This window comes from Mus musculus, chromosome 8, assembly GCF_000001635.26.
Source record: "Mus musculus strain C57BL/6J chromosome 8, GRCm38.p6 C57BL/6J".
NCBI classification, from domain to species: Eukaryota; Metazoa; Chordata; class Mammalia; order Rodentia; family Muridae; genus Mus; species Mus musculus.
The window spans coordinates 123,890,051-123,905,444 of record NC_000074.6 but is presented as its reverse complement, the minus strand read 5'-3'; the positions used below and the strand labels follow the sequence as shown (position 1 = coordinate 123,905,444).

The following is a 15,394-nucleotide window of genomic DNA, read 5'->3' as shown; positions in this document are numbered from 1 at the left end:
TGTATGCATGTACATCTGTGCACTTGGGTACAGAGGTCAGAGGTCAACCTTGAGTGCCATCCTCAGCAGCACCGTCCACACTCATCCTTTGGGACAAGACGTTTGTTTGCCTGGAGCTCATCAACTGAACTAGACTGGCCGGCCAGTGAGACCCAGGGATCCTCCTTTCTCTCCCTCCCTGGCAGGACTACAGATGCCCCCTCACACTGGGGCCAGGTCCTCACACGTAAAGCAACACTTGACTCTAGGTTTCCCTGCCTCACCCTTTGTCATCTTAACCTCTGAGAGTTCCTGTGAACTCAGTGATCGGAAACCAGCACAGACGTCAGCAGAGCTGGCTTCAGAGACAGGGTGAAGCCAGCTGGAGAGTCATAGGTTCTTTACACACCCACGTGGCAGGCAGCTCACAACTCTCTGTAATTCCAGTTTCAAGAGATCCTGTGCCCTCTTCCTTGGGCATCATGCACACATATAGTACATTTATATACATAGAAGCAAAATACTCATAAACATTAATAAAGTTTATAAATGGCAATGGTTATGAATTAATGTAGAACTACAGTGTTAATTAGGGGTTACTGTTAATAATTGTTAATTAAGGGTCAGTATAATTAAAATTTTAATGTACATTTTATTTTTAAAGCCAAATTTTTTTCTTCTTCTTCAAGACAGAGTTTCTCTGTGTAGCCCTGGCTGTCCTGGAACTCACTCTGTAGACCTCAGAAATCCGCCTGCCTCTGCCTCCCAAGTGCTGGGATTAAAGGCGTGCGCCATCGTTGCCCGGCCAAAGCCAAGCTTTAATCGAGTTTTTTCTGTTTTGCTGTGAAGGAAGAAGATGTGAGCATTGATGACCTGAAGCTGGAGATTCTGTGCAGAGCACTGCAGAGAGATGAGTAAGTCCTTGCTTGGGCACCAGGTCCACTGGCAGGAACCGACCCCAGATGAACTGTGACACGGTACACAAGATGGCGTATGTGCTTCTGGGTATTTCAGCTTTTCACATAGCACACTATGGGTTTATTTTTTATTGATTCTTTGTGAGTTTCCCATCATGCACCCCAGTCCTGCTCATCTCCCATCTCTTCATAGCCTCCCTCTGCCCTTGCAGCCTCTCCCCAACCCCAAAATAAAAAACATACAAGCAAAAAACAAAAGCTTAGAAAACATTCCTTCATGGAAGCTTTAGTGAGTTACAGTGTGTCCCCATAGTATGTCCCTCTTTCCGCACATCTTCAGTTGCTATGTTCATTGCAATGAGTCATTGGTCTGGTTCCAGATCTCTGGCTTCTGTGACATTATCAGTATTGTATCCTTACTGGACCTCCTCCTGGTTACCCTGTTGTTACTCTGTGTCATGGGGATCCTGCAACAGGACTGGTCCTTACACACATCCCAACCGATCGAAGACTATATAGATTTTGGGGTGAGCCAATCAGAGCCCTGGATCTGGACCTGGATGGCAGCTGAGCTGGTCAGTGAGCCACCAGGGCAGGCTTTCCAGCACTGCTCCAGCCAGGCCGCCCAATGCTACAGTCAGCCAGAGGCAAGGTCAACTGTCACGCCCTCCAGAGGCAGCTCCACTCTGCTGCCCAGGCAAGGCAGGGAACCACTCTGAAGTGTAGCAGCCGGGGAGGGTCTGGGCCAGCTCGCTCTCTCTGCCCTGGACTGGCTCCACTCTGCTGCCCAGGCAAAGTGCAAGGCAGGCTCTCCTGAGTGAGGAGCAGCACCAGCTCCCCGCTCTCAGACTTAATCTCTGCATAGTTTTGATGAGAACTCCCTGTCTGGTTTAAAATTGTCAGCATCGTGTGTGGGCGTGGCAGAGGTCAGAGAGTAACGTTAGAATAGTTAATAGTTCTCTCCTTCCCTGCCTCTACCTTTGCTATCAAACCTGGGCCATCAGACCTGCGAGGCAAACATGTTTGCACACTAAGCCATCTTGCCGGCCCTGGTCCTAGCTTGTAGTCTGAGCCTTAGGTTGGCTGTGTCTTGTGTACATGGAACACCAGAAAGCAGTGGTGTTCATGTGCCACTGGGAAGGAAGCCACTCCTGCTGCCAAACTGTGATGTAGGGCACTCGCGGTCGGGAAAGCCAGAGATTGCTGAGAACTGTTCATACTGCTGTGCTTGGGAAGCCAGCATTTAAGGATGCTGGCCAGGTGTGTTACTTGAAGCGTTTTCTTCAGAAAGACGCCTCACAACCGCTATGATGAGAACACGCCTGTAATTCTAGTAGCACCCGAGAGATGAGGCAATAGGATAAAGAGTTTGGGGCCAGCCTGCACTACATAGCAAAATGCTGTGTCCAAATAAACAAAGCCTTTTTTTTTTTTAAAGATGTGTATTTACTATTATATCTAAGTACACTGTAGCTGTCTTCAGACATACCAGAAGAGGGCGTCAGATCTCATTATGGGTGGTTGTGAGCCCCCATGTGGTTGCTGGGATTTGAACTCAGGACCTTCGGAAGAGCAGTCAGTGCTCTTAACCTCTGGGCCATCTCTCCAGCCCCAAAGTCTTTTAAAAGCTTCTGTGGTAGGGACATTGATGGCATGTGCTGCCAGTGTAGCTCAGGCCAATACAGATCTAGATAGGTCTCACATTTAAAGTCTGTTACGTCGATAACTTGGAGCAGTGCCACAGAACTTGACACTCGATTACATCATCCTATGGCCATCAGGAGAAGGCCACAGTAGCAAACAAAACTCTGTGTCTCGTCTGCTCTGATGATTCTGTTTCCCTCATGATTTTCTTTTTCAGCTGGTCTGGTTCAGATGGCAAAGATGATCCAATCGAAGTGTCTAAAGACAGTGTGTTTGTAAAGATCTTGCAGAAACTTATAAAAGACGGTAAGTGGTTTATTGACTATTAGAGATAAATGTTGCAGCCGGGCTTGGTGGCACACATCTTTAATCCCAGCACTCAAGAGGCAGAGGCAGCAGATCTCTGAGTTTGAGACCAGCCTGGTCTACAGAGTGAGTTCCAGGACAACTTAAGCTGTTACACAGAGAATATTGCTAGCTGATTTTGGACATCGTGGGAATTGTGTGTTGCCAACACAACCTGTGCCAGGGCCTCAGATGGCTTGAGATGATGTGCAGATTAGCGTTGCTCTCAGTGAAGCTGCTGCTGTGCTCTTGGCCCTGGAGACCCAGGGCTAACAAGGTTCAGGTGAAGTCCTCCACCCCAGGACACAGACTCTGGCTGTGACAGCACAAGGCTGTGACTGAAGTAATTATCTCCTCTGAGAGGCAGACTTTTTGGTGTATTCTTTCTTGAGCTGCTCAAGAATAAATGACGAGAGGGCTGGAGAAACGGCTTGGTAGTTAACAGTACTTCCTGCTCTTCAGAGGACCCAGGCCAGGCGGCCCACAGCTCCTGAACCTCCAGTTCCTTAGTAAGCAGCACCCACTCTGGCCTCCATAGTCACAGCATGGTGTGTGAAAAGGGCAAGGGCTGCTGGGCTACCTCAGCAAGTAGAGACACCAGACCTGAGGGCTTGCGTTCAATCCCCACCACAGTCCACACACACTAAGATTACATGGAACAGGGCTGGTGACTTGGTTCTTTAGCTAAGAACTCTTGTTCTCTCCCAGCCCCCACAGGGTAACTCACAGCTATCTGTAGCTCCAGTCTCAGGGACTCTGAAGTCCTTGCCTTTACAGGCTGCAGGCACATGTGTAGTGGACATTCATACCTGCAGGCAGAACACCCAGACATACAGTAAATCTAAATAACTAAATGAATAGATTTTAAAGAAAATATAATTTAAAAATTGGGGCTGGAGAGGTGGCTGGACAGTTAGCTTCCCATGAAGGTGGGTTTGATTCCCAGCAGCCACACAGTGGCTCACAACCATCTCTCCCTTCATTTCCACGGGGTAGAACCCCTGGCTGCTGCGAACACCAGGCACACGTGTGGTGCACACACAGGGAGAGACATTTTGCAGGCAAAATACTCATGCATAATGATTTTTAAATGCATAAAGATTTTTTAAAATCTTTTTTTTTTAATTATATGTAAGTACACTATAGCTGTCTTCAGACACCCCAGAAGAGGGCATTGGATCTCATTACAGATGGTTGTGAGCTACCATATGGTTGCTGGGAATTGAACTCAGGACCTTGAGAAGAGCAGTCAGTGCTCTTAACCACTGAGCCATCTCTCCAGCCCCCAAAAAATCTTTTTTAAAAATGAAATTGCAATACTTATATCCATTTTAGACATTAAGACTAAAATTCGATTTAGAAAAAGAAATAAGAGCTGAGTGTGTCTGTGTCTAAAGCAGTGAGAAGATGACATTTGCTGAACAAAGCCCACATCCACTGCTTTGGAAAAGACGAGTCTTTAAAAGACCTCTGCCTTTCTGTTGTATAGTGTGAGCTCAACACAGGCAGAATGTCAGAAAGGCACAGAAGACAGAACAGTCTACAGAGGTGGGATTGCTACAGAATTACTGGATCAACACCAGGGAGGGTGCCAGGTCTAGATAGTGCACAGACCGGCCTGCCTGCCTGCCTGCCTCTGGCGAGTCTTTGTAGATTGGGAGATGCTATATTTGAAACATCCAGTGAATGAATAGAGCCTGAGTCCAGTGACCCTACAGAATGACTAAGGATGGCAGTCACTAGGATGTCAGTCACATGGCCCCCAACAATGGCTGTGCACATGCTGCAAAGTATATTGTTTAATCTCTCTAGAGCATGCCTGCCCTTGCCTACATAGAACACGCCTGCCCCCACCTGGCATACGGGTGCATGGTAGACCTTTTGGGTTTTGATGATAATTGAATTGTTCAACTCATAACAATTATAAAAAGATGGTGCTAGATAGATTAAGAAGACTTTTACTTGACAAGTGCCTCCTCTCGAGGATCTTCTTTAAAACCATAGTCACCTGGCATGGTGGTACACGCCTTCAATCGCAGCACTCCGGAGGTAGATGCAGTCTGTGAGCACAAGTCCAGCATGGTCTACAAAGCAGGTCCAGGACAGCCAGGTCTACACAGAGAAACCCTGCCTCAAAGAACCAAACCAACAGTAAAGAGAGCCTGATAGCAATGTAACAAGTGATGTGGCGCTGCTCATTTCAAGCCTTGTCCATTGTCTTTGTCAGTGTTGTGATCGTGTGACTCAATCGTCCCCTGGTGGCTGTTTCCTGTCTACTGATCCCTATGTCCTGGTGCCTGACCTCAGTGTGTGTGTGTGTGTGTGTGTGTGTGTGTGTGTGTGTGTGTGTTCATTTCTTTTCTTTTTTTAAAAAATTCTTTTTTTTTTTAATTTATTTATTGTATATAAGTACACTGTAGCTGTCTTCAGACACCCCAGAAGAGGGCATCAGATCTCATTACAGATGGTTGTGAGCCACCAAGTGGTTGCTGGGATTTGAACTCAGGACCTTTGGAAGAGCAGTCAGTGCTCTTAACCACTGAGCCATCTCTCCAGCCCGTGTGTTCATTTCTTTGGGACAAAGGCTTCCTGTGCTGCCCAGGCTGCTCTTGGCTGGCTGTCAGGTTCAAGGCACCCTTCTCCTTCAGCATCCCGAGTGCTGGAAGGACAGGCACCCTGGTTAAGTTTTAACACCCTTGCAGTCCTGTGGCCAGCTTTGTGACAGTGTTTCTATTAAATTATTCCCCCATTAGGGCAACATAGAAATGACTATTAGTTGAAAACTTACACATTGAAGAAATGTCTTAAACTGTAGGGAAAAAAAAATTTCAGATTCTACTGAAGATTTCCTCTGGAGCATCTGCTCTGACCAATAGGAACCTGCAGGGCTCTGAGGCTCTGAAGAGGCTGCCATTCCCCTGAGGGCTCTGAATGGGAGGAGGCTGCAGTGTGGGCATGTTCGCTCAGTGACTTAGCAGTACTGGCTGCTGTACTGCTCATGTGCGGAGGAGTTTCAGCCGTCAGAAGTGACCGTGTCTTCTGTTTGCAGGCATCCAGCTCAGCGAGTACTTGCCAGAGGTGACGGACCTACTGCGAGCAGAGCAGCTGGGAAGCCTCAAGTCCAACTCTTACTTTGAGTTTGTTCTGAAAGCAAATTATGAGTATTATGTCCAAGGACAGATGTGACATTTGTAGAAATGGTTGTTTCTAAAATTTGTGTAAATATTTGCTTATTAAAAAAAAATATTGAGGCCAAAAAACTTAGGTCTGGATCAACCTGAAGTCTGTTTTGTCTGCAGCAACCAGGTTTTCTATGCTTTATATGGGAGCCGCGATATAAAAGGAGGGGCCCTGATGCTCTTTTTCAGCTGTAAGGTATTTCCTCCTCCTCTTCCACCTGAAGTCACCCTTGCTTCTGTGTAGCTGCCCTTCTCCAGCCTCCCTCGGTCCAAAGAGGCAGCAAAACAAAACAGGTTGCCTCGCTCCCCAACTGGTTGTCCAATACCAGCCCTGAAAAAATATAAGAATGTGTATAATAATATACATGAATTTACATGCAAGTAACGTTCTATGGGCTGAGCAAGTGTGTCTGTTTATTTGGGTCAGCAATTAAAAGATGCTACAGGTTGGAGAGCAGGGCAGCGGAAGTGAGGAAGTGTTGGAGATGGCAGGGGACGGGGAAAACAGATTGCCCTCTGCATGTGGCACTCTGGGAGTCTCTGAGAAGCTGATCTCTTGGTCGGAGGCAAAGGGAAGTGCCTGCTTAGCAAAGTGAAGATGAGATGTCACTGATTTATACTGTGGCCTAGAAACCAAAACCCTGGGTCTAACTCGGGAGGGTGGGCAGCTGGTAACTCACTGGGAATGTTCTCACTTCCTACATTGATTTAAAAATTACAAGCAAGGGGCAGGGCTGGAGAGATGGCTCAGTGGTTAAGAGCGCTGTCTACTCTTCCAGAGGACTTGAATTCAATTCCCAGCAACCACATGGTGGCTCACTACCATCTGTAATAGGTCCCAGGGCCCTCTTCTGGTGTGTCTGAAGACAGTGACAGTGTACTCACATATATAAAATAAATCTTTTTTAAAAAAAAAGTTAAAACTTAAAAGCCAAAAAAGCCATATATATATGTGTGTGTGTGTGTGTGTGTGTGTGTGTGTGTGTGTGTGTGTGTGTGTAAAATTAAAGGATTAAAAGTGTGGGCCACTGCATCCATCAATAATGGATAAGTCTTAAAGTGTTTTAGTAAGATGTTTGTGTGGCTTTCTGAGCTGTCAGTAAGTTGTCATTGCTACCAGATATGGTACTGGCATTGTCTGTGACCCCAGTATTGACTCATAAACCTAGGATGGTTTCTAGTCTCACCGTAGACGGTCCCTTCCTAAACATCGTAATGCCAAGGCTGGTCTACCCAGAGATGTTGCTCTGAGAGCTCTGGCCATGGCCTACCTGTCTGAAGAAGGGGGCTAAACCTTTATGGCAACTATCGCAGCTTCAGAATGGTTGGCATGTAAACTTACTCCAGCAGTAAAAATGAAATTAAGACTTTCAGTGTTGAATATCTTTCCCTCCTAAGTTTTAAAAACTGGTCACATAATCCATCTCTGAAGAATGAATGATTTGTTTCTAAGTCAGGTAGCTAAGACTGTCTCCTGGTACCCGGTGTACATTCTTGGGATCCTTCTCTTGTTGGCCTATCCGTTAGTTCAGCATGAACTAGTTAGGACTGTGAATGGCAGCAGCCACCCTTGTCCCTGAGGTGAGTGTGCTGTATTCTGAGGATGTGTGAGTCAGTCAGGACCTGAAAGGGCCCTGGCAACCTGTACAGAGCACAGGGGGAAAGGTTTTGTTGTTTTATTCTCTTGACTGGATGCTATGGGGAGAGCCAGAGGTCTGCAAGACAAATTCATGGTGTTTCGGGCTGTCATGGTTGGTCCCACATTCTGAGTGTTCCCAGTGTGGCCTCCCCCACCACTGCCAGTCTGTCCTCAGAATGGCATAATATTCATGTATAAAATACAATATATGTTGAAAAACAATGTGTATATATGTTGTATATATTTATCATATGTGTATGATATGTGCATATAAACTCTGGCTGGCCTCAAACTCTCAGCCCCTGTGCCTCAGCTTCCCAAGTCCTAAAACTGCAAGTGTACACACCAGCCCTGGCTAGAACAATTTTTTTAAGGCGTGTGAAGCCTGACATTGAGCTCATATCCAAAATAAACACAAGTAACTGGTGGACCTGGAAGCTGGGCTTCTGTTTTGAAATGAGCTTCAGTCGACCACCTTTTGTATTGTGTGGGCAATGGTGAGTACTTAGCACACCTTTGGACTTCTGTTCTCAGAGGAGCTCCAGTTTTCCTTCTCCTGCTGGGATGGCAGGTCCTTGCATGCATCTGCATTGCCTTAATAAAAACGAGGTTTTCTTTTTGTCTGCTTTTCACTTGTAAGAACCAGCTCCTTACGCTCGGCCGCCCAGCCCGAATTCAGTCCCCAGTGTGAGTGGAGAGGGGACCAGCTCCCTCTCCTGTCCTGTCCTGTCCTGTGACACGCGTGCCTTCCCTGTCAGGCTCTGAGGTTCCAGAACTGCTGCTGCAAGAGTTGAAAGGGTAGAGCCGACCTGTGCTGCTGCTCACTAGGGAAAGACAGACTGATGCTAATACAAGCCTAGGCTGCAACAGGACTGAGGGATTGCCGTGCTGCCTGTTAGTTGTCCTGTTTGCTTCTGGTAGATACCGCAAGGACTTACAGGATGTGAGGGGTAAAGGGGCAAAGGGGGGGGGGGGGAGATTAAGAAGAGGTGTGGGTGTGTCGCATGGTGGCGTAAGTGCCCTGCACACAAGCATTTAAGGGCCCAGCAAGAAGACAGCCGGCGAGAACCTAGCCGGGATTCCAGAGAAAAACTGTCAGGAAAGGAAAGGGTGCAGCTGAACCTAGAGTTTACCTGCCTACTCACCTGCCTGCTGCTGCGCCAGGTGTGGGGCCGCAGGTTTCCTGTAGTTCGCAAACCACTGCGTTCAAGGTCCACTTTATGCTGTCACGCAAAGCTGAGAAATCTGCATAGTGGGATAAGCAAGAGCTTTCGAGAGTCTGGGGCGGTATGTACAGCCCGGCCCGATGAGGTCCAGTCACCTGGACAATTCTCCCTACATCCATGCCCCAAATGTAAGCACCCCCAAAGCTGACCATAGTCTGCATTTGCTGCTTGCTTCTTTTTAACAGTTCCAGGTCCTGGCCCAGGGCACAGGCAAAGCCACAGAGCTGATGCCCGTTAGGCAGTGCAGCTCAGGTTTAGGAAGAGCTGTGTGGGATCCTGAAATCGCTTCATGGAGCCTCTGCTCTCAGAGGCTCTGCACCTGTCCCAGCTGCTAAGTTCCACTCCAAATGGGAACAGCTATTTTGGGAGCGCTTAAGCCATCAGAAAAGTGAATGGCTCCATGGTGGCTTGGCTCTGATGCACACCCCTCAAAGCATGTCGCCTGTTTGGTCACAGAACACTTTTCCTTTGGGCTTTCTTATCCCTCTCCCTGCCCAAATTGAGACAGGCGCCAAGAGATGACCTCTACTCACCCCCATCCCAGCTTCCATAAGTTGCTCCTTCTAGAAACCCAAAAGCAGATTCCCATCTATCAGCGGTATAAATAGAACCCACACAAGCCTGGCAGGTGGTGGCCCCAAGGTGCATGGGAAGCAGCCGGGCTGACGGGCATCATCCTCTAAATATAAAGATGAGTCTGCCTGGGAGGGGCCGCTCCTGGGCACCAGTGTAAGGTCTTAGTGCTCCTTAGAAGGTATATCTTCATCAGCACCTCTCTCTGCCTCAGCCCCCTCTAGGTCCCAACAGTTCCAGGTATGATCCTTCTTTCAGACCCAGGGGAGGGAAGCTTAGTGCCACCAAAGAAGGGGTAGCATTTGCTCAGCCTAGCCAACTCGATGACGGTCAATCCCGAGTTTGGGATTTACACACACACACACACACACACACACACACACACACACACACACACTGACCCTTCCATTCCTTTCAAGAGTACACTGCAGAATGCAGGGACAGCTCTAATGCCCTGGCCTCCCATTCTGTGTGCCAGGGCCACATAGTCCCCATGCCTCCTCTCACTACCTCCTCCCCCTCTTCCACCAGTTGTCTGCCCAGTGACAGCTGCATATCCTACACTGACTGACAGCCTTGTGGGGGTGAATGGGGGTGATGTGTGTCAGATCTCTGGATTGGGGGAGCTTCAAAGTGGGAAAGAAAATGGAGTTCAAATGTGGGGCTTATTTTCCATCCCTACCTGGAGCCCATGACTCCTCCCGGCTCACCTGACCACAGGGCTACCTCCCCTGAGCTTAAGCATCAAGGCTTAGTAGTCTGAGTTAAGAACCCATAAATGGGGTGCATTGTGGCAGGTCAGCAATCGTGTGTCCAGGTGGGCAGAACTGGGGAGACCTTTCAAACAGGTAAATCTTGGGAAGTACAGACCAGCAGTCTGCAAAGCAGTGACCTTTGGCCCAGCACAGCCCTTCCGTGAGCCTTGGAGCCAGTTGGGAGGGGCAGACAGCTGGGGATACTCTCCATATACGGCCTGGTCCGGTCCTAGCTACCTGGGCCAGGGCCAGTCCTCTCCTTCTTTGGTCAGTGCAGGAGACCCGGGCGGGGACCCAGGCTGAGAACCAGCCGAAGGAAGGGACTCTAGTGCCCGACACCCAAATATGGCTTGGGAAGGGCAGCAACATTCCTTCGGGGCGGTGTGGGGAGAGCTCCCGGGACTATATAAAAACCTGTGCAAGGGGACAGGCGGTCACACGGACGTGAAGCCTCACTTCCTACCCTCGGCACCCAGGGCCAGAGTCAGAGCAGCAGGTAGGGTGGAGGTGGGGAGGGTGACCTGGAGACCCAGCAAAGAAAGCTATTGAGCCTTGGGCTTGTATTTAGCACTGAGTTCTGGAAATTTCTCCAAACTCACATCCAGCCCATTTGGGCTGCTGACTGGGCATTTAGGATATGCCTGGGGGTCTGACATCTATCCATTACCACCCGCAGACTCCTCCCTCCCCTCTTACTGGGGACTAAATCCAAGTCCTGCAAGTGAACAAGCCGGTGCTCTCCTACTGAGCCACACGCCAGCCTCTGGTTGGTTGAGATTTCTTTCCGGCTTTTCATTCCCCTTTCCCCTCTTTCTCTGCTGGGATCAAATCTGGGCTCTTGTGATGCAAGAGGTTGGCTGGATCTCCCACTGAGCTACACCCCAGCTCCTGGGAGACTGATTTGAAGATGAGCTTGGAGAGAGTCAAGCCTGGCCTTAGCCTTGGGGCGACTCCCTTTGAGATCAAGGCTTTTCTAAAGGGCAGCAACCCTGGCTACTCTTCTCTGAAATGGGAGACAGGTGGAAGGGTTTCTTCTGAGTTTGGGATGCTGTGAGTGTTCAACAGCTTTTCCATAGTTGTGACAATATCGCCCTTCCCCGGGCAGAATCCTCGACCCTCTCACAGGACAGGCAGGTGGTGGGCAGCGTGCCTTAATACCTCCTTCACAGATGAGATTGTGAGCAGAGAGGATAGGACTAGTGCTAGCTGTGGTGTGTGTGGTGGCCTACAATGAATGTAGAGGGTCTCAGGATATCCCCTGCATGCCTAGTTGGAGGACTTAGTGTGATCCACAGACAGCTCCCCCATAGCGAAAGCACAGCCTTAAGCTGGAAGAGCATCCTCTGACCCCCGTGCAAGGAAGGGGAAGGGGGAAAGGAGTTTTTGGATCTCCAAAGTGAAGATGGGTTAAGCGGAGCCTCACCCTAACCCCCCCCCCCCATCACATATACACAGCACTCAACACCTTGTCTTTGCAGAAACTAGACACCATGTGCGACGAAGACGAGACCACCGCTCTTGTGTGTGACAACGGCTCTGGCCTGGTGAAAGCTGGCTTTGCCGGGGATGATGCCCCCAGGGCTGTGTTCCCATCCATCGTGGGCCGACCCCGTCACCAGGTCAGGCTGCTGGCAGGGAAAGATAGGCTCTCTGAATCCAGCCAATGTTCTCCTCACCCCTGGCTGTAGTAACAAGTGTCTGATGTCTCTATCTGCAGGGTGTCATGGTAGGTATGGGTCAGAAGGACTCCTACGTGGGTGATGAGGCCCAGAGCAAGCGAGGTATCCTGACCCTGAAGTACCCCATTGAACATGGCATCATCACCAACTGGGACGACATGGAGAAGATCTGGCACCACACCTTCTACAATGAGCTGCGTGTGGCCCCTGAGGAGCACCCGACTCTGCTCACCGAGGCCCCCCTGAACCCCAAAGCTAACCGGGAGAAGATGACTCAAATCATGTTTGAGACCTTCAACGTGCCTGCCATGTATGTGGCTATCCAGGCGGTGCTGTCCCTCTATGCTTCCGGCCGTACCACCGGTAAGCGCTCACACATGGCCCACACATGGCCCACGCTGGCCCTGGTAGGATTGCTCCAACATTCCAGCCCCGCTTTTTAATCCTCTGCAGTATCCCGACCTGCGCCGCCTGCTGGTCCCCTCCACTCACATACTGCCTCTCCCCTGCACAGGCATCGTGTTGGATTCTGGGGACGGTGTCACCCACAACGTGCCCATCTATGAGGGCTATGCCCTGCCACACGCCATCATGCGTCTGGACCTGGCCGGTCGCGACCTCACTGACTACCTGATGAAAATCCTCACTGAGCGTGGCTATTCCTTCGTGACCACAGGTGCGTGCTTCCAATGCCCGCTGAGGGAGGGCGGGCAGAGGGTGAGCACACGCCCCAGGCCTTGCCCTGAGGCCCCCCACTGCTTTTGCTCCTGCAGCTGAACGTGAGATTGTGCGCGACATCAAAGAGAAGCTGTGCTATGTGGCCCTGGACTTCGAGAATGAGATGGCCACCGCTGCCTCTTCCTCCTCCCTGGAGAAGAGCTATGAGCTGCCCGACGGGCAGGTCATCACCATCGGCAATGAGCGTTTCCGTTGCCCGGAGACGCTCTTCCAGCCTTCCTTTATCGGTGAGCCGCCCGATCCGCTGGTGTGCGGGAATCAGTTTTCCCTCGCCCCACGCCACAGAGTACGGGGTCTCCACCCGCCGGTCCCTTAGCCCGACTCTGCGGTTGCTCACACTGCCTCTCCCCCGGACACCAGGTATGGAGTCTGCGGGGATCCATGAGACCACCTACAACAGCATCATGAAGTGCGACATCGACATCAGGAAGGACCTGTATGCCAACAACGTCATGTCAGGGGGCACCACCATGTACCCTGGTATCGCTGACCGCATGCAGAAGGAGATCACAGCTCTGGCTCCCAGCACCATGAAGATCAAGGTGGATGACGTGCCTGGTGTGGGTGGAGACCAGGGGCGGGGGGAACACGCAGGCACGTGACACTCTTGTCTTGCAGATCATCGCCCCCCCTGAGCGCAAGTACTCAGTGTGGATCGGTGGCTCCATCCTGGCCTCGCTGTCCACCTTCCAGCAGATGTGGATCACCAAGCAGGAGTACGACGAGGCTGGCCCCTCCATTGTGCACCGCAAATGCTTCTAGGCGCACTCGCGTCTGCGTTCGCGCTCTCTCTCCTCAGGACGACAATCGACAATCGTGCTGTGGTTGCAGGGTGGCCCCGTCCTCCGCCGTGGCTCCATCGCCGCCACTGCAGCCGGCGCCTGTTTTTGACGTGTACATAGATTGACTCGTTTTACCTCATTTTGTTATTTTTCAAACAAAGCCCTGTGGAAAGGAAATGGAAAACTTGAAGCATTAAAGCCAGCCATTCTGTTTTGCTCCAATAAACTGTGTGTGGTCTTTATTTACTGGGAGTAGGCAGTGGGCAGGCGAAGGACCCGTCTCCACCTCTCACTGTTCACAGACTGGGTGAACTCCTTAGGAAATGAAGTTAGAAAGTTAGGTCTTCTCACCCAAACTCCGTGGTTTTCCCTTCTGAATCATAGCCAGTTCCCTTATAGGGGATCTAAGTGGCTTGCCTGGTCCCTGGCTGCTTGGCAAAGTATCTTCCCCTTTAAGAGACGGCCACTGCCCGCTGCGAACAGGCGGGCGCTGGCCGTGGTGCTGCCCGAAGCGCCTCTTGCCAGGGCTGGAAATTGGATCCTTTAGCCTAACAAGTGTGTAATGAGAACAATCACCATCCCTTCCTTTCAATCAAATGCTGGTGGCACAGAGAAACGCTCTTCTTGCAGGGCTGTGGAGAAGCTGCCCGGGTGGGAGGACAAAGGAGAATCTGGTCAATCCAGAATGGAAGCACCTCACAAAGTCCAAGGCTGGCAGCCGGGCTCGTAGAAGACACAAGCCCAAGAATTGGTCACCTCTTACCATCTTAAAAACCCAACCCAGAGCCTTAAGCATGCTAGGACAACACACAACCACTGAGCTACATCCCAGCCACCACCAACGTTTTAAAGATACAAACCACGACAGTTTGAGATTCCCCAGGAGAGAACTACACCTGTTTTTATCCCATTTCTTAGACATGATCTCATATGTAGTAGAGGCTGGCCTTGAACTCTCAGCCATGCTTCCTCCCCAGCCTCTCTATGGTTGGCATCCCACTAACATCACCAGTCTCAACTTGCTGTTAAAAGTATCTTACTATTCCCAGTCACTATTTCCAAGGGCAGTGGTCTAAATAAAACAGGTGCCAACTTAAGAAAGGAAACCAGCTCACTTAGAAGCATGTTCACAGATAGGCTAGCCTGTGTAGCTGTTATCTGCCACAAAGCTGAGGGCTTATTCTCTCTTCCTTTTCTATTGACAAACTCCAGAAATGTCTGAGGACCCCAGGGTACTGTTCAAAAGATCTGGCTTCTACATACAGCTTCCGACTTTATTACAATGAGCACACGGTGCCAGACTTACTGAAAGCCACATGTCTGTCCTACTCAGCACGGAGGAGAGTTTAAGATAGACCAATTTCTAGCCTTATATAGGAACTCTGATTGCATTGATAATACTAACTATAAACAAAGATGTTTGGCCTGCTGAGACCCAATGCTGGACAAACCTCATCCACAGCCTGAATAATTTGCACAGCAAATCACCCAGGAAATGATCAGTATTCTCTAAGTTAGCTGCCGTATTGAGCATGTTGGGGCCAGGGACTTAAATATGAACATAGCAGAGTAATGACCCATTTCTCCTGCAGTGGCAATCACCAAGCAGCTCAAGATATGTTGAAGCTGACAAAAGTTTGAACTCTGAAATAGAATCACTTCCCTGAGCACCGGTCAGAGTCTAAGACTCAGTTTACCACTGAGACGGGTACAAAAATTATGAGCTATATAATTTCACTCAAGATGCGTACCAAGCCTAAAGTTTCCTTTTTTTTTCCTGATATTTCTTTGAAAAGGAGCAAGTGTCATACATTTCGTTAAGTGTTCTGCATCTTTTCATGCCCTTGGAGAAAGTTGTTGATATCCTGCATGCCTAGTTTATGGAGCTGGGGGGTGGGACCAATGCTTTGCACATCATATGTTATGCAAGCTCCTCAG

General features: G+C 49.7%; 2 protein-coding genes and 2 long non-coding RNA genes across 6 annotated transcripts in view; 2 read left to right on the top strand and 2 right to left on the bottom strand.

The window, feature by feature from the left end:
* Positions 1–8,331, top strand: part of Nup133 (nucleoporin 133) — a 52,152-nt gene extending 43,821 nt beyond the window's left edge. The window contains exons 13-15 of one of the 2 annotated variants that reach the window (XM_006530964.4): positions 829–893; positions 2,758–2,846; positions 5,935–8,331. In XM_006530964.4, coding sequence (XP_006531027.1) covers positions 829–893; positions 2,758–2,846; positions 5,935–6,071 — 291 coding nt within the window. In that variant the 3' untranslated portion in view covers positions 6,072–8,331. The remainder of the gene's footprint in view (positions 1–828; positions 894–2,757; positions 2,847–5,934) is intronic. The other variant, NM_172288.2, reaches the window with a different exon arrangement.
* LOC115486976 lies at positions 2,838–5,255 on the bottom strand. The gene is made up of 2 exons (XR_003947609.1): positions 4,894–5,255; positions 2,838–3,694 (listed from the first exon to the last, which is right to left on the bottom strand). It is a non-coding gene; the product is annotated as an uncharacterized LOC115486976 (long non-coding RNA).
* Gm29773 lies at positions 6,309–10,669 on the bottom strand. Its single transcript, XR_879336.3, has 3 exons — positions 9,079–10,669; positions 8,849–8,948; positions 6,309–6,395 (listed from the first exon to the last, which is right to left on the bottom strand). It is a non-coding gene; the product is annotated as a predicted gene, 29773 (long non-coding RNA).
* Acta1 (actin, alpha 1, skeletal muscle) lies at positions 10,670–13,687 on the top strand. Of its 2 annotated transcripts, NM_001272041.1 has the most exons (8): positions 10,670–10,753; positions 10,934–11,023; positions 11,736–11,876; positions 11,975–12,299; positions 12,451–12,612; positions 12,710–12,901; positions 13,035–13,216; positions 13,293–13,687. In NM_001272041.1, the coding sequence occupies exons 3-8, from the start codon at positions 11,748–11,750 to the stop codon at positions 13,434–13,436; spliced, it is 1,134 nt and encodes a 377-aa protein (NP_001258970.1). In that variant the 5' UTR covers positions 10,670–10,753; positions 10,934–11,023; positions 11,736–11,747; the 3' UTR covers positions 13,437–13,687. The 2 variants fall into 2 exon arrangements, with proteins under 2 accessions (NP_001258970.1, NP_033736.1); NM_009606.3 differs by lacking the exon at positions 10,934–11,023.
* Positions 13,688–15,394: the final 1,707 nt, after the last annotated feature.